The 21,467-nt window shown below is 42.7% G+C and overlaps 1 protein-coding gene across 1 annotated transcript; it reads left to right on the top strand.

Moving 5' to 3' along the window:
- Positions 1–5,991: 5,991 nt before the first annotated feature.
- Positions 5,992–14,285, top strand: GOLT1A (golgi transport 1A). Its single transcript, XM_069945471.1, has 5 exons — positions 5,992–6,088; positions 8,456–8,547; positions 8,633–8,811; positions 12,707–12,770; positions 14,041–14,285. The coding sequence occupies exons 1-5, from the start codon at positions 6,070–6,072 to the stop codon at positions 14,080–14,082; spliced, it is 396 nt and encodes a 131-aa protein (XP_069801572.1). The 5' UTR covers positions 5,992–6,069; the 3' UTR covers positions 14,083–14,285.
- The last annotated feature ends 7,182 nt before the right edge of the window (positions 14,286–21,467 follow it).

The raw sequence follows: 21,467 nt of genomic DNA on the forward strand, positions 1-21,467 counted from the left end.
ATGCCTTCGGCTGTCCAGGCATGATGGGAGTTGTAGTTTTGCAACAGCTGGAGGGCCGAAGCTTCCCTATCTCTGTACTAGACTAGTGACTGGAGTTTTCCTTTCCATAACCCAGCCCCTGTACTAGAATGTGAATGGTGACAATATACACAGCCTCAGATAATGATATCGGCCAAATTTTTTTTTTTTTTTTTAAGAATCATGCAAAAAGGTAAAATAAATAGTGGTAGAATGTATAAATGCAGAGATAACCAGATGGTGAGTCTTAAGGAGTGCAATCACTAAGCAACAGCATCTAGTGTGTATTAGAATTAAAGGTTGAATGCTATTCTGCAAAATAGCTGCCTACGACTTAAAGGGGTAAAAACACAGCTACTTTCTTTCATTAAAGGGGTACTCCATAATTTTTTTTCTTTCAAATCAACTAGTGCCGGAATAATATATATATATATATATATGTGTGTAATTTAGTGCTGTTAAAAAATCTCAAGTCTTCCAGTACTTATCAGCTGCTTTATGTACGGCAGGAAGTGGTGTACTCTTTCCAGTCTCTGCAGCCACCCTTGTCCATGGCATGAACTGTCCAAAGCATCTTTCTTTGCTTTGGACAGTTCCTGTCACGGACAAAGGTGGCAGCAGAGAGCACTGTGTCAGACTGGAGAGAATACACCACTGCCTGCAGGACATACAGCAGCTGATAAGTACTGGAAGACTTGAGATCTTTAAATAAAAGTTAATTATAAATTTATATAACTTTCTGACATTAGTTGACTAAAAAAAAAAAAAATATATATATATATATATATATATATATATATATATATATATATGTATATGTATTAACAGTACCCCTTTAACAGCACCACACCTGTCCTCAGGTTGTGTGGTATAACAGTTCAGCTTCATTCATTTTTGTGGAACTGCACTACAAGACCCATACCTGAATTGAGGACAATAGTGATGTTTTTGGAAGAAAGCGGATGTGTAACCCCTTTAATTGTACAACTAATTAAACATCTCCCCTTTTGTAAAGTACCTGTGCCTCTTGGTCATACATTACAGTATGTCATGCAATAATGGATGCAAGTAGATAGTGGTATACACAACGAAAAGGGAAATCGGTATGTTGCAATAGTTTACTGGAAGGGTTAAACAACCAAGCCATGTATTCACATTATTATACTATGTAATATCTTGAACCATTGACCCTGTGGCGTGAAGAATAATGTATACTTGTAACTTTGGTGGTAATGATAACTATGGGAGCAGATTGGGTGACTCAGTATTCATGGACTTTATTTTTGCACTCTTATTTCCATGTCATAATCTGCTTTTAGGTTTGTCTATGTTACTGACTTTACTAGTACTAGAAAATAAAAAAATAAACCAAAAAATTCTGCCATGTTTAATGTGTATGGTATCTGTTGGTACATAACTGCTGGCACAGTTCTGCACCTTTGTAGAGCATTTGCCTCTGAAATAATAGTAATAAAATGAAATGCCAGCGCAACGTTCCTGAGTTTGTGCCTTGTATAAAGTTTTTAATAAATACACAAATGTTTTTTTTTTATTTATTTATATTTATTTTATTTGTATTTTGCTGAAGTAACCAAACAAAATGATTAAACAACAATGGGGAAAAAATCGAAACATCTTGTAATTACAATATTGATTACAATAGTCAGCCCCCCCCCCCTTCCCCTCCACACCTCCCACAAAGTTAAATGGTCACTGTAGTTTCAAACAACATTTGAAAACCTAAAGGTAATCTGTCAGCACCCAGACCCTACCTGAGGTGGTGACAGTGTGCTGTAGTTGGCAGTCCCCTAGTGAGCATGGTGCCTTTAAGTAATTTGCAATTTTTGTAATTCTCAGGTCTCCTACTGTAATTAAGTAGAGTTGTGGCTTAGTGTTTGTGCAGCACTTTAGTACGCCTTACTATTGCTTTAGTCTTCTCCTTCATGAATATTCCTTCTCGCTCATGCTGTTGGACAGTGTCTGAGTTTTTATTTTAGTCATAAACTACAGAGGACTGATCTGCAATCAGCTACAGTTGTGTTGGAGCTGTGGTCTAGGTGTAAACCACATGTCTAGAATTTTTTTTTTCTCCTGGATTCAATTCCCTAAAGGACATGAAATGTAGGTTTTTTTTTGTTTGTTTGTTTTTCTCATCATGGTTTTAAAAAAAATTAAAAATAATTTGAACTTGGTTGGGAATTCTTTGTACTTTTAAAAATGATACATGATGAGAAAATAATAACTACATTTCATTTCTATCAGGGGAATCGAACCCCAAAAAAACAAAATCATTGGTCTCTTGACAAGTGATTTACCAACTATATATGATTGCAGATGAGTCCTCTATGGGCAGTTTATGCCGTAGATAAACACACAGAGACACTGGCTGACCGCATGAGAGAGCAGGAGGACGGGCAGCAGAGATTATTCATGAAGAAGATGGAGGAGGAAGCAGTGATGGCTTATAGGTGCTCATAGGAGCAGAGCAGAGCCAGCAGTCCATAAGTGGTAACTAGAGCCGGGGAACATATTTACGGTAACCCCTTGCCTTAGGGGCCTATTCCATGGAGCGATAATCGGCCCGATTCGGCAATTATCGCTCCATGGAATAAAGAAAACGATCAGCCGATGATCGGGTCATCGGCTGATTGTTCATTTAGGTTCAAACCTAAAATCATCGGTCGCCACCAGCACATCGCTGCGTGGAATAGCGATGTGCGGCGGGTGACCAACGATTCCATAAGTAGCACCATACATTACCTAACCATGTTGCAGGTCTTCTCCTGCGCTTCTTCTTCCTCCCGATCCCGCGCGCAGCAGCAGCTTCGGTGCGACCTGTTAGCTGACAGACTGCTCAGCTAAGACAGGCCGCATCAAAGCTGCTGCTGCTGCGCGCGGGACCGGGAGGAAGAGGAGTGCAGGAAAAGCCCTGCAACATGGTTAGGTAATGTATGGTGTTTACAATAAAAGGAGTATAAAGGTGCAGCTCACAATCGATGTACTGGTTGTGGCCGAGGTTAAACTAAAAATGCCCTAACCTAGAGATGGGCAGATAAGAAATGGGATAATAGAAAAATGGATATAGTCCTCCAAGGATCAGCCCTACTTCATACAGTAGTAGTTAAAATTTAATGTGATTCAATAATAGTAAAAAAAAAAATAACAAAATTTATAATAACCAGGGTATGTAAGAAGAATGAACCTGGCACCATGTAATAATGCAGATTAATAAATGTCATAAAAATCACACAAAGAGCATAAAAAATAGATACATAAAAAAGAAAAAAAGGCTCTATATATTGTGCGGTACCGCTGGGTGCTGGCCAGATGTAAAATCGTAATATTTAAACCCTTGAGTTAATTTCATATAAGCCACTATTGCAGAGGAAGCAAGATGTAGTTTGTATTCCTTCAGATATAAATAATTGATGGGGGTTTTTTTTCCAATCTTTATTCATAATTTTAAATAGAAAAGAAGATTCATGTTTAAAATCATATAGGATGAAGAACAGAACTTTTGAATTATTCCAAACAGAGGGATATATCCAGGAAGATTACATCTACACCAAATTTCAAGAGGGGGTATCCCCGAGAATGCTTCCAGGTCATCTAATGCTGCTTACACTGGGCCCGCTAAAATTTAGCCCTTTGCAGAAGATACTGCTTCTCCCTTGTCCATGATTATTTTCGCCTCTCTATACATCCAAAACCTACCACAACAATCCGAATTTGTTCTCAACAATCTGTGATATTACCTACTAAGCACTCCTCGAAAGGAATGGCCATTTATTAAAGGGGTTATCCAGCGCTACAAAAACATGGCCACTTTTCCCCCTACTGTTGTCTCCAGTTCAGGTGCGGTATGCAATTAGGCTCCATTTACTTCAATGGAACTGAGTTTCAAAACCCCACCCAAACTGGAGACAACAGTAGGGGGAAAGTGGCCATGTTTTTGTAGCGCTGGATAACCCCTTTAATTGTACTAGCTGGAGCAGTGCACCCAGCGGCCCCAAACACCTTCAATCCCTAACCACATTCATCCCACAGATTAAGCGGTCATGGCCTCACTCTTATTTTTGTGGGTGCCCCTCCCACACATCTACTGAAGTCCGACTTGGTACAGCGAATGTCCCTATATTAGGGACCTTATCCACTCCACCTGCCGAGGCATTCCAACTCCCATACCCTCATGTGCCACAAGGGCTGAGAGTCAGATCCCCCGACCCTTGCACACTTCTGCGGCAACTGAGGACCCCTGCCAAGAGTCCCCACCACCAACCAGATTATACCACTCATTCTGTGGGGCGCCCACCTCTATTTTCATTTTGTTTCAATTGACCTGCTCAGTCACAATTACTCAGCCCATTCACCTTAAGAGGCCACTGACCACACTGCCCCAACCAGCACCCTGATAAATAATTGATGATTAGTTGGTAGTTAGTCTGGGACTTGTAGTCCTACCACTCTCCGAATTTGTGGTCCGTTTGGTTATATATATATAGTCTCATTAAAAGTGTCTCTGTGTTATAAACATACTTCAACACCAATTTGGGTTGTTAGTGAAATTCATAGGTTTCATCTGCCACCTCTCCTTTTTGCCCACGCTCACGATTGCTTCTCCAGCTCCCTGACGTCCCGATCAGCCAATCAGTGAGTGCAGCGAGGCAGTGCACTGATTGGCTGAGCGGGACACCGGGGAGCTGGAGAACCAAGTGGGAGCGCGGGTAGATAATGAATTAGCCCGGTGCTGGTGGTTTAAGTGGGAAGGGGCTACATTCTAGCAGTGCTGCAATAGCTAATGACAGTACAGAGTATCGCAGTGGATTTTGCTGCAGAACTCGCAATGTGAAATCCGCTTGAATGTGGTAAGTGTGAAGGCACCCTAAGTTAACAATAAAGAGAGATTTAAAAAAAAAATTTCCGGAAATTCAAGCTACTGATAAAAAAGTACAGGTCATGGCACAAAAAAAAACATTATATATATATTTAAAAAAAGGTTTTAATTTTTTCAAAGTCAAATAAAATAAAAGTTTTTTCAGTTTCACAAATATCTTTTTTTTCAGTTTTGCAGCATATTTCATGTCATTGCAAAGTACCTTAAAGGGAGGGAGATAAGATGTCAAGACCGCCTTCAAAGTCTCCTAGTGGCCGCCTTTGTATTATGGTGTTAAAGTGACTCTGTACCCACAATCTGCCCACCCCAAACCGCTTGTACTGTCAGATAGCTGCTTTTAATCCAAGATCTGTCCTGGGGTCCGTTTGGCAGGTGATGCAGTTATTGTCCTAAAAAACTACTTTTAAACTTGCAGCCCTGTGTCAAACTGCCGTGGCCTAGAGTATCTGTGCCCTAACCTTGCACTGCCCCTCCGTCCCTCGTCCCCGCCCTCCTCATCATTAGGAATGACACTGGCAGGATTTTCCCTATTTCTCTGCAGTGAACACTGCACAGGTGCCTTAATAATCCAGCCCATGTGCCGTGTTCACACAGCTGATGAATAGGAGAATACCTGCCTGGGAAGAGGAGGGCGCGGAGGAGGGACAGAGAGGTTGTGCCAGCCTAATGCATACACACTCTAGGCTACGCCAGTCTGCCACAGGGCTGCAAGTTTAAAAGTTGTTTTTTAGGGCCATCACCTGCTGAACAGACCCCAGGACAGATCTTGGATTAAAAGCAGCTATCTGACGGTACAAGCGGTTGGGGGGAGGGGCAGAATGTGGGTACAGAGTCGCTTTAAGCATTTTTTCGTGTAGAGCAGAGCTTTGCTTTGGCTGTCCAGGCCTGATGGGAATTGTAGTTTTGCAACAGCTGGAGGGCCGCAGGTTCCCTATCCCTAGTGTAGAGCGATGTGCTGTGCCAATGCTAGCCAAAGGCTAAATTGTGTAATACCAATCTTAAATATTGTCTTGTAGATCTGCAGCTAGTTCCCGGCCTCTGCCCCTCACAGAGTTAACATTCCTATTGATTTCTTCATATTCCAAGGGTCATTTGTGACAGAACACATAAACTAGGAAGTGGAAGGGAAGACACTGCGTCCCCGAAATTGAGTGACAATGATCAGCGAGATACAGAGTGAGTGTGCCGGCTCCAGGTAAATCCTTCCTATGAAGTGTAAAGCATGTCTCTATGGCCGTGTCTATCTACTGTAACATCTCTCCTATGTCATCTTGCTGCTCTTTCACTACGCCGGTGTCATGACTACAAGCTGATGTGTCCTCTCTTCTAATCTCACATAATGAGCACGGCACATACAGTACTCTGCTCTGACACGTCCATTGTCGCATAGACATTCAGCAGAGATCATGTGCGCTCTTTGGCTTCTGTTTTTTTTTTAATAACATATTCAGGCGGCACTTGTTCAATCAAACAAGTTGTCGGGTGACATAGATTCAATGGGGGATTCTCATACACTCTTCTTAAAGGGAACCCGTCACCATGTAAATGCTACCTAAGCTATCTGCATCATGTTATAGAGCAGAAGGAGCTGAGTGGATTGATATATAACTTTATAGAGAAAAGATTTCGTATAACTAAATAATTTATTGATTGAAATCTCTGATTTTTCCAGAGTCCAGTCCATTGAGTGACTCCGCCCACTGGACTCCTTATCACAGAATGATCAGGGATTTCAATCAACATATTACAAGGTATACTGAATATTTTCCCAGAAAGATATATATCAATCTGCTCAGCTTTTCCTGCTCTGTAACATGATGGGGATATGTTAGATAGCATTGTCTTGGTGACAGGTTCCCTTTAAGTGGTTTTTATGCAGATCATAGATTGTTAATTGGTCAGAAACGATATACCAGCTCTGAGGCTATGTTCACACACAGCATTTAATTAGCATTAGTACAATTTTGCTGTGGATTACACAACTGTGGTAAAATAGCTCTATTTATGCAGTGGTTCTGTCAACATTGCGGCAAAAATAGCAATACTTTACCGTGACTGTGAGATTTGCGGCAATAATAGCACTAATTATCACTAATTAAATGCTGTGTGTGAACATAGCCTTATGCTGCGTTTACATGAAGTGATAATTCGCCCAATTGATCGTTTAACGATTTTGAAGCAACGATTTGGTTTTTATAACGATCAGTGTTTAGACGAATAAATCATTAGAAAAATCGTTAGAAAATTTGTAAGAAAAATCGTTATTGCGATCATTTTTAAGATCGCTTAAGCCCATCTCACACATAGGGTGAATCTTTGAAGCGCTGTTTACATGAAGCGATCTGCGAACGACGACATGGCCACTTTCTTCCAGAGACAGCACAACTGTTGTCTCCAGTTCAGGTGCGGTTTGCAATTAAACTCCATTCACTTCAATGGAAAAGGCAAAAGTGTGGAAACTACTGCAGAAAAACATTAACCCCTTAACACAGCAGGGTGTACATGGGGGGGCGCACTATGAAGCGAGCTCAGGAGCTGAGCTTGCTTTATAACGGGTGAGGATCGGCTGCTATCAGCAGCCAGACCCTCACCCTCAACGGCAGCGATCACAGCTTTTAAAGGGGTTGTCCGGCGCAAAAAAATTATTCACAGAATAACACACATTACAAAGTTATACAACTTTGTAATGTATGTTATGTCTGTGAATGGCCCCCTTCCCCGTGTCCCACCACCCCCGCACGTGTACCCGGAAGTGTGGTGCGCTATACTCACTTGTCACGTGCCGACCACGGTCTCCGATCCTCAGCAGTGACGTCTTCTTCGGGCGGCTGGCGGATCTTCCCGAGTGCCGGCCGCCCTCTGCAGCTGCATAGCGTGCGTAATCTTCCGATCTATTAAAATAAAATAATATTATTCCATCAAGGTGAACGGTGTGAACAAAAAGCTGTAAAAAAAATGCCAGGATCACTGATTTTTTAAATTACATTTTATATGTAAAAAAATGAATAGTGATCATTGTGTCCGATCTATACATATATGGTACTAATAAAAACTAGAGATCATGGCGCAAAAATGACACCCCATAGATAATAAAATAAAAGCGCTATAAGAGTCACAATAGGGCCATTTTAAATATGCCTATTTGCGAAAAAAAGTTTTACTGTTAATAAAAATAGTAAAACATTAGTATAGCCATGTAATGTATGTATGTGCATAGATCCTGGTGGCACCATCCATTTTTCAAACCACTGCCCAGTTCCCGGGATCTGTGGCGGTTTCTCTATATGCAAATGAGGTTTCTTGGTGCACTGGAGGCGGGCCCAGCACTGATATCTCCTCCCCTGAGGCAGAGCCAGGCCGGGGCCAGACTTGATTCGGAAGGTTTGAAAAATGGCCGTCGCCAACCAGGTTGTATGAAAATATTTGGTAAATATAAGTAGTGCCATAAATACAATATAAGAAATCGCCTCTTTTATAAGGCTTACACTGCCCTGTGGCACCTACTCTGATACTAGTCTGATTTTGGTCTGCTGCCTCTTGCAGAGCTGGGTGCCGGTCTGGCTGGATTTGGTATTTTCTTCCTCGTGTTTGGCGTTTTGCTCTATTTTGACAGTGTCCTCTTAGCTTTTGGAAATGTAAGTATTTTCTACAGACTGAAAAAACTTGCAAGAATATTTAGAGGAATTTCACTTGAAAACTTTGTCTATGTTCAACTTGTAGATTTTGTTCCTGTCAGGGCTGGCACTGATCATCGGCCTCAGGCGGACTTTCAGTTTCTTCTTCCAAAGACACAAGCTGAGGGGCAGCTCCTTCTTTTTAGGGGGGGCCCTGTTGGTCCTTTGCCGATGGCCACTGATAGGAATGCTGTGCGAATTCTATGGCTTCATCAGTCTTTTCAGGTACATATCCATTAAAAGTATCTAAGCCTGCAAAGTATTCTGCTGATGTGACGCCCCGATGACCAATCTGTCCTTATCTGTATATTCACTGATCTTGTACATTATAATAATCCTTACCAAATAAAACACAGTGCTATAGAATTGATACAAGATGAAAAGCGATCAGACCAAATAACGCTATTAGGGTGGGTTCACACGTACCGGAGTGACAGCAGATTTCACACTGCGAGTTCATAGCAAAATCTGATGTGATTACCAATACTGTTGGTTTGTATGGATTTACATACTCATTCCGCTGTATGTAAAGCCTCATCCACCTTAACCTGTTGTGGCCCGGTGAATACTATACCGGTCTGCCTCTGTGACTCTCTGCCCCCTGACGTCACACTCAGCCAGTATGCGGGACGTCGGGGAGCCACAGGAGTAGGCCGGAGCACGAACAGGGAAAGTATTCACCCGGCCCCGGTGGGAACACAAATAATGCTGTATTTTCAACGCGTGCTTGATCCCCCTCCCCAATAAAATCCAAAGTAGGGCCTTCTGGGGGAGAGTTTCTTATGATTTTTAAACATACAATGTATGCCCGCTGTCACAGTAATACAACTTCACGTGAGCACAAAATATATGAAAAATCCCTAATTTTTTGCGGTCTTCACTTCGACTTCTCTTTATTTGTAAACAGTAGAGTAGGTTCAGCTGTGTGTGAACAGGGCTCTGGAGGTAGTTGGAGGCTAGGCTTTCGGAAGGAGAGGCTTCCTTACTCATGCGCACAGGTGATCGCTACCTGCTCAGCTAAGTAACGACGTCTGATATCACAGGTTAACCCCAGGTTAATACACCTATTACACATTCTGTTATAAAACACAATTAGGAAGATTTATCAAGCATGGTGTAAAGTGAAACTGGCTCAGTCGCCCCTAGCAACCAATCAGATTCCACCTTTCATCCCTCACAGACTCTTTGGAAAATGAAAGGTGGAATCTGATTGGTTGCTAGGGGCAACTGAGCCAGTTTCACTTTACACCATGTTTGATAAATCTCCCCCAATATTGTTATAACATTACACAAACTTATTTTATATTACTGATACTGTTTGTCCCACATATGTTTTGCTGAATGTTGTATCCTTGTGTAGGGTGTTGAAGATATTCTCTTATTATAATAGATGAACAAATTTGACATTGTAAGCAAGCATATGTGCCTTTCCTTTGTGTCCTTAAATTAGTACTCCAGTGGGGGGGGGGGGGGGGGGGGGGGGGGGAATTTTTTTGCTGGGTCTGCATCGCGGCACTCCGGTGGCCGGTTTCCGGCCACTTCCGGGTGTCTGACGAGGGCCCGAGACGATACGTCTCAGCCACTCAGTGACAGAGGCGGGATCTGAGCGGACTTTAAACAGATCCCACCTCCTTCACTGAGTGGCTGAGCGGACCTGAGACGTCACGTGCCCGCGTCAGACACCTGGAAGCGTCCGGGAACCGGCCACCGGAGCGCCGCGATGCGGGACCCACCGCTGGAACCGGGAAGGTGAGTGGATGTCTTTTCCCTCGGCCACCTCTTCCCAGAAAAAAAGTGCCCCCCCCACAGGAGTACCCCTTTAAAAATGTTTGTTTATTGATCCTTTTATTTTTATGTCAATCTTGATTACTTTATTAATCAAGCTAACCTAGGAATATTTTGGAACAAGCTCCCAAATGTGGGTTCCTTCTGCATAATTGGCCAAAATTTGTTAATAGTTTTACGTATCAGTGGTGTATGGTGGTCAAAAGTTGTAACAAAAATCTGTCTCTGTTCATTCTGTATTTGTGTGGATGTTCCTCTTACTTTTTTATTTTTTGTTATTGCTTTATTTATTTGTTCATGTTTATATCCCCTTTGTTGGAATTTTGTCCTCATTTTGTTTTCAGATTGTACTTGTTCTTATTCTGTACTCACTATTCTTTTTATTCTTTGCATCTGACTCTTGACTATACTGTCTAACACTTCTGGTGGGTGGTAGCTTGTATCATGTAAAAGGTTATTTTTATCTGTAGATTTCACATATAGTGTAGTCTCAAACTTCTCTTTCTCTTTTTAAACTAGCTCATCCAGGTAGTGGATAGTGTCTTTGTCATATTTCAATGTGAATTTAATTGTAGGATGACAGGTGTTCAGATAGGAAATGAACTCCATTAAAGTGACTCTGTACCCACAATCTGACCCCCCCCCCCCAAACCACTTGTACCTTCGGATAGCTGCTTTTAATCCAAGATCTGTCCTGGGGTCCATTTGGCAGGGGATGCAGTTATTGTCCTGAAAAAATTCTTTTAAACTTGAAGCCCCGTGCCCTACGGGAGTATCTGTGCCCTAACTTTGCACCCCCCCTCCGTCCCCCCTCCCCACCCTCTTCATCATTAGGAATGCCACTGAAACATTTTCTCCATGCTGAACATTGCACAGGTCCTTAACAATCCAGCCCATGTGCCGGGCTGCCACAGGTGGGGAATAGGAGGCAATCTGTCTGGAGCATTCCTAATGGTGAGGAGGGTGGGGAGGAGGGACGGAGGGGTGGTGCAAAGTTAGGGCACAGATACTCCCGTTTGGCACGGGGCTGCAAGTTTAAAAGTATTTTTTTAGGACAATAACTGCATCACCTGCCAAACGGACCCCAGGACAGATCTTGGAATAAAAGCAGCTGTCTAAAGGGGAAAAGTGGGGGGGTCAGATTGTGGGTACAGAGTCGCGTTAATGCCTCTTCACTCTCTCTCCACAGTAGGAACACGTCCTCCACATATCTGTACCATGTGAATGACGTGTTCCCCTGCGTTTTTTCAAACACATATCTCCTCTCAAAAGTCTCCATGAACATATTGGCGACACTAGGTGGCCTACACTACTGTTTACAAATAAAGAGAAGTCGAAGTAAAGACTGCAAAAGTGAGTGGATTTTTCATATATTTTGCACTCACATGAAGTTGTATTACTGTGACAGCGGGCATACATAGTATGTTTTAGCCATGGGTCTCTAAACTGCGGCCCTGCAAACCACAATTCCCATCATGCCCGGATAGCTAAAGCTTTGGCTGTCCAGGCATGATGGTAAATGTAGTATTACAACAGCTGGAGGGCCGCAGTTTGGAGACCCATGGTTTAAGGTGTTACAAGCCAAGCAGGTGGTAATTGGCGGTATCCCATGGCAGCACACATTAGTGTGAATATAGTGGCACCTGACCAAAACTTGTGATATAGATGTTTCTTATGATTTGGCACCTCAGTTTCTTTGGAAACCCAATATGGTACTTGAAGAAACACCCCATTATGGGTATGATTCCATTCCCAGAATTACTTGGATGTGTTAAAGTGTCACAAAGTTACTGCCACATAAAGTCCAATCAGATTTGAAAAATGTGACCGTGTCCTGATGGTTAAAACTGTCTGCATTCTTAAAGGGTTAATGGTGGAAAAGGCTGGGAAAGGGCCTCCAGCTGTTTGGATACAATGGCAACATGAATTGGGAACTTGAGATTTGGTTCTGTAAATCTTAGAAAGTAAAGTCGCCAATACGGTCAGGGAGTCAGTAAATACAGTAGAACAGGTCATTTTGGAATTGCGTGGTTTTCAGGTTCTAAGACCAAGCTGGCAGTATGGGGCAGAGGATGCCATGCAAGATGGAAATACTCCATTTGGCTATGTTTCCACCATGTCTTTTTTTTTTTTTTTTTGCCCGTTTTACAGACTTTTTTTGTAGACCAAATAACGGGTGTATTCTGCAAATAACTATTGGCAGAATCTGGCTATTATTTGGCCTCAAAATTACAGCCATACAAAAAGACGTCTGTAAAACGACCAGAAAAATACATAGTGCGAACATAGCCCCTTTCAGATCTTTGTCTTTTCATCTGTCTCTTTTTTTTCCCAGAGGATTCTTCCCCTTAGTGTTTGGTTTCCTAGGATCACTGGGCAATATTCCTTTGCTTACTAAGGTAATTTTCACTACAAATAAATAAAAGTGGTATAATAAAGACTAGCATGTATAATTATAGGCGACAGCTCTTTATATGTTTATAACTTTAAAGAAAGTAAGAAAGATTTTCAGAAAATTGTGAAAAATTATGTTTTCAAAATGTGAAAAACTCTAAATTGTTAAATAATAATGATACCCCCACAAAATAGTAAATACATTTTTAGGCTATGTTCACACTCTGTAAGAGACCGGCCGTTCTGTGACTTCAGCCGGGTCACGGAACGGCAAGTCTTTGCACAGATCATCCCGGCCGGTACTGCCTTTGGCTGGTCTCCCTGAGATCAGTGATCTGTTTTCCGTATTTCTGTGAATACGGCATTCATACAAAAATATTATTTTTTTAGTAAAGTTCTACAGTTTATTTTGTCATTTTCATTTCCATTGATCTTGTTTTTAACCCTTCAGTGTTTTTCCTTTCTAAATATCATGTCTGTAGGGTTTTCTATAGAATCTCATAAATATAGTGCTAAATATAGCATCTGAATGGGTTTTTCGTGTGTCCTCTTATACAGACTCCCCCACACAACAGTCCCTGCATGGTTTCTCTGAAAGCATCTATGACCAATATAAAACTATTCTATTGCTTTATTTCATAGAACCTTACAAGGCTCTTATATTATTGCCAGAACATTCTGGATATGTCCCTCCATACCTTCAAGCTTCTGCATGGTTTTCTGTTGAGGCGTAGATAACACAATGCTTTTTTACATAGAAACAGTTGTAGAAGTATTTCCTTGAATTGCTTTTTTAAAAGAGGAAACATCATAACAGTCATTAAATGAAGAAAAAGTAGTGGCACTCACCAATGTAGATACTACTACAGATTTCTTTATTTAGAATGCATGGACAAACACCGGACGTCTGACTAGTGTTTGTCCATGCGTTCTTAATAAAGAAATCTGCAGTAGTATCTACATTGGTGAGTGCCACTACTTTTTCTTCATTTAATGACTGTTACCGATATGGCTATATAAATTTATTGAGCACCACAGAATACTTCATATCCAGCTGGGCATTGATGGTCTCTCCACTTTGCGACCTGTAGTGCCGATCACCTTCATTTGTTGGAAACATCCTAACAGTATAGATATATATACGCATATACTTTACATATCTACCCAGCTCTATTTCTTCCACCTCTCTACCATTGCTCACAGATAGGGCAACATGTGTAAATTCATATTTATTATCATGTGTACGCACCTTTGAATATGTTCTATGTTTTCTAGCTTTTTCAGAGCCTGGCAGGAGGTGATACGACCATGGTTTAATTATAATAAGATGACTACAGATCAACGCCCACAAGTTCAAGCTCACAAGTATCTGACATTCCTGAAGGCAACCTATACATCTGCGTCAGTAACATGGCCGCCTCTACCTGCTCGTCCATCATCACAACTATATGTCAACCAAAGCCCCTGTGTTCTACAATGTAGTATTTAATATAAAAATAAAACGGAAAACTTGTAAGACAGATGTGATAATTGTACTACAAGAATTTGTCTTCCTTTTAGGCCGACAACATCTACTAAAGCAGGCACTGTGCCTTAGATATGGCACTTAGAAATCTTCATTTCATCAGCATTAAAGGGGTTCTCCAGCCCTATAAAAACATGGCCACTTTCTTCCAGAGACAGCACCGCTCTTGTCTGAAGTTTGGGTGCAGATTTTGTAACTCAGTTCTATTGAAGTGAATGGAGCTTAATTCAAAACCACACCTTACCTGGAAACAAGAGCGGTGCTGTCTCTGGAAGAAAGTGGCCATGTTTTTTAGCGCTGGATGACCCCTTTAAAGCAAAATTACCACTAGGTACATCTCTTTGTATTTTTTACATGAACAGACCAGTGGGGGGATGCCAGTGCCACAGTCCTTTTTTGAGCCGCCACCCAGTTCCCATGCACAGCGTGGGTCTATTTCGAGGACCGGACGGCACTGGGGGTAGGCCCGCCAGTCCCCAGTATGATGGTCTCCCCTACCCTCTGTGACGCGACTCCATTGATTGTAATAGAGCCGCATCACAGAGGGGAGGGGGTTTCATCACACTGAGGGCTCGCCCAGTGCTTCATGCTGGGCCGGTCCTCGGGAATAGACTAGGTGGTGCTTAAAAAAAAAAAAAAAAGGACTGCTGCCCGAGATTCCCGCACCAACGCGGTCTGTTCATGTAAAAAAAACAAAGCGATATACCTAGTGGTACATTCGCTTTAAGTTATATCAATTCCTAATTTCAAGATACCTGCGTGAATAGGTCTGTGGCTGAAGACCTGTACTAAGTAATTCCATGGAGAGAAAAACCTGACAAGGCCGCACATCCACAAGGCTCCCACTGATCCTTCTCTGCACTATTAATACTAACATCAGGTGTTAGTTACAATTGGATGAAAGTGTATAAGCCTACACACCACTTCAAGGTTCCTGATTCGTGTGGGTCCCCAACCTGAAATGACTTGGGAACACACAGTGACTGCCACCGCCACGACAACAGTGCCCGAGGAGGGAGCGACCCAGTAGTCCAGCAGCCCCAGTGTTGCCAGACATAACCCTCTGGGCCATACCACCCCACAGACACTGCGCTGCAGCAATGGCCGCCACATGGCACCACACCAACAGAAGCAGATTGAATAGCTCACTGTATGCTTTCAGCCAAGACTGAAGAGAGCTAGGTACTGACCCTATATAGAATTTCTTACTAAAAACCACTGGGGTATGGGAAGGAGTGCTGGGCCAAGGTAAAAAAAAACAACTTTCCCCTATTTTATTTTTTTGTCATTTCTTTGCCTAGGTCCAGTGCGGTGAGGCACCGAGGAATTTTTGGTTTTCTCTGCTGGGTCAGCTGGTACGGTGGTGTGCAGCCCAGTGCATTGCCCCCTAGTTGCGAGCTACCCATCCTAGGTGGGTAGTACGAGCCCCAGGCCTTTGTTATCTGGGTGTTGCAGACTCCTGAGACTTCCCAGTTGTCCTGCACTGCACAATGGGATACACAGACGTTCCATACCTTTGCCCCACTGGGGTCAGTTCTTATAGCTTCTGAGGTAACTGCCCTGCACATTTTAGAAAGGTTCCTGGCGTGGGCAAGGTGACCACTAGAGATGAGTGGACCGTCGGACTTTTGGTCCAACAGCATCGGCGCTCTCTCGTCATGCCTGTAATCCCGGCCGCGCAGTTGCGGTCCCCCGAATATGCGGCCAGGATATTCCAGGGAATTCAACATTGATTCCCTGGAATATCCTGGCCGCATTTTCGGGGGAGCGCAACTATGCGGCCGGGATCACAGGCATGACGAGAGAGCGAACTGCTTTCGGACTAAAAGTCCGAACAGTTCGCTCATCTCTAGTGATCACTGTTTGGCTTCTCACCCCTTTGTAAGAGCTTATTACTTTATAGTTAACTGGTTACTTGCATAAAGAAAAAAAAGTCTTAAAATGCTGCCCTGTGTCCCAGGCCCTGGCAGAGATTCGTCTGCTTCCTCTCACACTAAGAACTAGCCCAGAACTCTCTACTTCCTCCCACCAAGAACTAACTCCTTCTACAGGGGCAGACTAAACTCTCCTGTGAGTGGTGGGGGCTGTGTGTGTGGAGAAAGAGAGGATAGGATAGGAAAGAATCTAAAAAGCAACTGCACCTATAAGTGGTTAGAAGACAACATGTGGTACACAATATAGTTAACTCTTCAGTTCCTTCAGCTGTGCATAAGGTTAGACAAAGACAGTAGTGACACCTAGTGGGAAAAATACAATAGTACAGTTACACCATCTCCCACTTGTGTGAACCTGAGGGAGTTACTTACTCAGGTGCAATATACCAGTACCTTCTGTTGGGGCACTCACCAGCACTCCTTCCCATACCCAGGTGGTTTTAATTAAAAAGCTTCTTCCAGTCTTTTGGCGGAGAGCACAGGGTGAACTTTATTACGGCATTGCGGTGTCTGTGGGGTGGTGGGGCCTAGAGCCTGGCGGGGCGTGTTCTGGAAGCATTGGGGTTGCTAGGCAATTTGGTCATTCCCTCCTCGAGCACTGTAGTGGTCACCACATGGTGCTGCACCATCTTTGGTTACCGACCCACAGGAAACAGAAATTGTAAAGTAATGAGTGGGCTTATACACTTTGATGAAATTGTAAACTAACTCCTGATGTTAGTAGGTATAATGCTCAGAAGCAAAAGGGTTGGTAATAAGTTTATGGATATGCGGCCATGTCTGTTTTTTCTCCCCATAGATTTACTTGAAAACCTGAACTGATCCCATCCAGTAGATATGCAGAACCCCGGGAAGAAACTCTGATGTCCACAAATCCTTTTCGAGCTGCTCCCAATCACACTGACATCATCTCTATGTGAACAAGCAACCCCATCACAATGATGGCACTGGGACCTCACATGCATAAGTTATTATAAGGCTATACGGACATGGAGAGAAAGGAGCTGCTGCACCTCACACCTATGGCTGACACTAATGCCTCTCGGCTACATATAAAAACCAACGCCAGGATGTTGGTATATAATTCGATCAATCCATATTGCCTCATGTACCACGTGCAGGTCCCCTGAGTCCCTACACTAACTCCACACTATGTCGGTCAGCAACCGAAAACCCCGCAAATCGACCACAAACAGGGAAGGGAGGCTATAGAACGGCCCTGCAAACCCAATGTCACAGGACCAAACCCAGCAGGCACCGCCGGCGGAGAAAGTGGCCACCAGGCAACGCAAGTGTGAACATGGTCTTACTACTCACCATTGCTCCTGCAGGTAGAATGGGAAGAGTAGGAGGTACTTGCCATGTGTGCACAGGTGCTTCCTTCTAAATGGGGTCACATGGAAGAGTGCTAGAACTCAGAAAAGAGAGAAACGTAAAATACGGACATGGAGAGAAAGGAGCTGCTGCACCTCACACCTATGGCTGACACTAATGCCTCTCGGCTACATTTAAAAACCAACGCCAGGATGTTGGTATATAATTTGATCAAACCATATTGCCTCATGTACCACGTGCAGGTCCCTTGGTTCAGTGACCGCAAACCCCGCAAAGCGAGCGCAAGCAGGGAAGGGAGGCCATAGAATGGCCCTGCAACCCCAATGTCACAGGACAAAACCCCAAGGGACCCCCAAACCCAGCAGGCGCCGCCGGCGGAGAAAGTGGCCACCAAGCAACACAAGTGTGAACGTGGTGAATATTAAGTGTGAATATTATAAGGCTACGTTCCCACAATGACCTTTTTTTGGCTGCTTCGGGAACCAGTGCTGGAGCCGAAAAAACGGATGGAAAAAGTGATGCATTTGGGTGCATCCGTTTTGAACCGTTCTTCCATTGACTTCCATTAAAAAAAAGGATCAAAACGCATCAATTTTTTAAACGTACACAAAAATAAGGCCAGCTACATTTTTGTGTACATTAAGAAAAAAAAAAAAAAAAACGTTCTTTTTTTAGGCTATGGTCACACATAGTATGAGGCGGAACGGCCGGTTTCAGAAAAGATCATCCCGGTCGGTACAGCTGATCTTTAGCGCCGCCGACTTCTGATGCTCAGAACTCCCCACAGCACACAATGGAGAGTGTGGCTGGAGCTGCTCCCTCCATTGTGTGCACTGACAGGGTTTTCTGTGGCTGCTATTCACTGAATAGCAGCCACAGAAAACTGACATGTCAGTTTTTTATGGAACCGCTAGGGATCCTGCCCGGAGTGTATACCATGTGTATACACTCTGGCCAGGATTCCCTCAGCCTGCAGCACTACGTAACAACAGCCGTGATTTCTGCGGAACTTACGTAGTGTGAACTTATAACGGAAGTCAAAACGGATGCACACAAATGCATCAGTTTTTCAGCCATTTTTTCATCCGTTTTTTTTTTTTTTTTGCAAAAACGGAGTGTGACCCCAGCCTTAGGGTTAGTTTTGTTACAGTGTTGGTAAAGCATGTGGGTGATCACAGTTGTGCTGAACTCATCCAACCTGGTTCAGATACATGAACAAGGCATTCCCAGCAGCTCGCTATCCTCTCATAGATCCTTGCACACTCTGCATTACGGTATGCCAGTATTATTAAATATAAATAGAAAAATTGCATTTCTTGTATACATGGAAATGAAAATTTTAAAAAAACTTAAAAAAAATGAAATGTGGTGGTCTAGTACAGACATTTCTACAAATAAACCTAGGGGCTATATGCTAGTCATCATATGCGGAATACATTTCTTATTCGTTCAAGTTGGGTTATATTGTTTAGGCGCTTGTCTGTGAAGGGGAAGTCTCTTCGAGTGCTGATGTCACCTGGTCAGCATATAAAAGACAGACATTTGGAGTGGTGAAGAATTCAGGGGGATGCAAGAGCTGACGTTCAGTGAGCCTGCCAGAACTCGAGTCACTGACCAGGACCATTACCTGTAACAAAGGTGAGTGTCTGCAAAACATTACTTATAGTGAAAAGTTAGAATTGACAGAAAGAGATGATCCCAGTCTTAGGTGTAAGGAAATCCATAGGTTATATATATATATATATATATATATATATATATATATATCAGACAAGAATCAATCCAGACAAATGAAGTCACTTACATGTTGCTTCTTCCCCTCTTCGTCTTCTCTTCCCATAACATTAAGCAGAGGAATGAAAGGGTTTTGTGGTAACTGATGGTGACTGATGCTTGTGGTCACTTTGATATTGTCTTGTTTTGATCCGACCTCAAAGAACTGTTCTAAGATACAAGAGCAGTGATGCTCAAACGGATAAGCAGGTAACAGGTATTTTACGTTCGTTTATTTTGGTTAATCTTGCATGTATGACCTTTGGTTTGATGAATATAAAACTTAATTTTTCAATAATTTCAAGCAAAAATTATAACTCAGGTCTGATAATGTAATATAGCATCACAGAAATATACTAATACTATTGATTATTGATTATCCTGGGTACTGTATTTAGAACATTTAGGTGTACAAAAAAAATACAATAGTTAAAGGGGTACTCTGCTGAAATGTTTCGTTTTTCTTCAAATTAACTGGTTTCAGAAAGTTTATAGATTTGCATTTTACTTTGCTGTATGTCCTGCAGGAAATGGTGTATTCTCTCCAGTCTGACACAGTGCTCTCTGCTGCCACTTTTGTCTATGTCAGGGACTGTCCAGAGCAGGAGAGGTTTTCTATGGGGATTTGCTGCTGCTCTGGACAGTTCCTGACATGGACAGAGGTGGTAGCAGAGAGCAGTGTGTCACACTGGAAAAAATACACCACTTCCTTCAGGACATGCAGCAGCTGATAAGTACTGGAAACCTGGAGATTTCTAAATTGAAATAAATTGTGCTGAATATGTGATATTATAGGTTTCTGTACAGTATAGCAATCAGCATGTGGTGTATAATGTATAGTAAGGGCATAACCCTGAAAAACAGCCGCAGTCTGTAAATACAGAAAGGAGCTGCAGATCCCCATAATGCAGTAGCGTAGTACAACAGGCTGGAATAGAGAAGCAGGGCTGCTGTCAGAGGGCTGTGTGATCACATGACTGCAATAGGGAAGGGCAGGTGTTCAGCATGGACCAATCAGGAAATAAGAATCACAGAGCTGTGCAGGAGGAGAGACAGAAACTTTTCTACACAGCAGTGTGAATGGCTGAGTGTAAGTGCAGGCACATTATTGCATGAATGGAGAGGATAAGGTAATTTAGTATACTGGTAATATTGGTCTCAGTATACAGGATTTGGTCGGTAACAGTATGGCGGTAATATGTACGGTGATAATACTTTCTCTTCCAATATGCTGGTGTTATTGGTAATATCTGTCTTGGTGTGTATATATATATATGTATGTATATATATATATATATATATATATATATATATATATATATATACACACACCAATAGCATCACTTGGTCGTGAAAGGAGGGGGGGGGGCCCAAGTTGGCCTCTCGCACCAGGACCCAGGAGACCTTAGCTACGCCCCTGCATACAGACCATGGCAGAAACCGCATGTTTTATGGGAGTTATATGGGAATGAATGTGGTGATACATGGTATTTTATTTTTGTAAAGTTTTTCGCTTTTATCTGTACCATTTTGGCATCTATGTGATCTACTAGCGACATATATTCACTAATAGATCACAAGTTTTACCAGTTCCCAGAAATGATATAACAAATGTTCGCTGCATGGTGCAAAGTTAGCCCGTAGTCTGTAAGTGGTTTCATTTAGTCCTTGAGATGTTTGAAATTGGCTTCCAGTGGTGTAGTGCCCGAATCCAACCGGAGGTCCAAAACGGATTTGGATGCTAAGAGGCCCTTTCCTAAATGTTACATTACAGAATCCTAGGCCACGGCAAATACAAATACCAATACGTAAAGGGTAATTAAACTTTGACAATCAGCCAATCACTGACTGAGATGGGACAGTGCCACACCAGTGATTGGCTGAGCAGGCTGATACTACCGAGAGGCGGGACCGAGAGTGGAGGCGGGATCATTCAGCCAGAGACACCAGAGTTGCCATAGGAGGAGGGAAGGAATCAATGTCTTACTTCTTGGTTTCTCTAGGAGCAGAGACGCAGCGAGATGATATTCCCTGCATTCTCTCTTCTTATTCTGGTCGTAGGAGTCAGCCTTGGAGAGCCTGCAGAGGGACCTGTACATGACTCCAGATTTACAGGTATTTTTTTAGTTTGATGC

This window comes from Dendropsophus ebraccatus, chromosome 11 (assembly GCF_027789765.1).
Source record: "Dendropsophus ebraccatus isolate aDenEbr1 chromosome 11, aDenEbr1.pat, whole genome shotgun sequence".
Lineage (NCBI taxonomy): Eukaryota > Metazoa > Chordata > Amphibia > Anura > Hylidae > Dendropsophus > Dendropsophus ebraccatus.

Excerpts from the sequence above, each read along its gene's own strand:
- GOLT1A (XM_069945471.1), top strand. Across the intron at positions 8,548-8,632 it reads TCCTCTTAGCTTTTGGAAAT|ATTTTGTTCCTGTCAGGGCT; the intron begins GTAAGTATTTTC and ends TTCAACTTGTAG. Across the intron at positions 8,812-12,706 it reads GGCTTCATCAGTCTTTTCAG|AGGATTCTTCCCCTTAGTGT; the intron begins GTACATATCCAT and ends TTTTTTTCCCAG.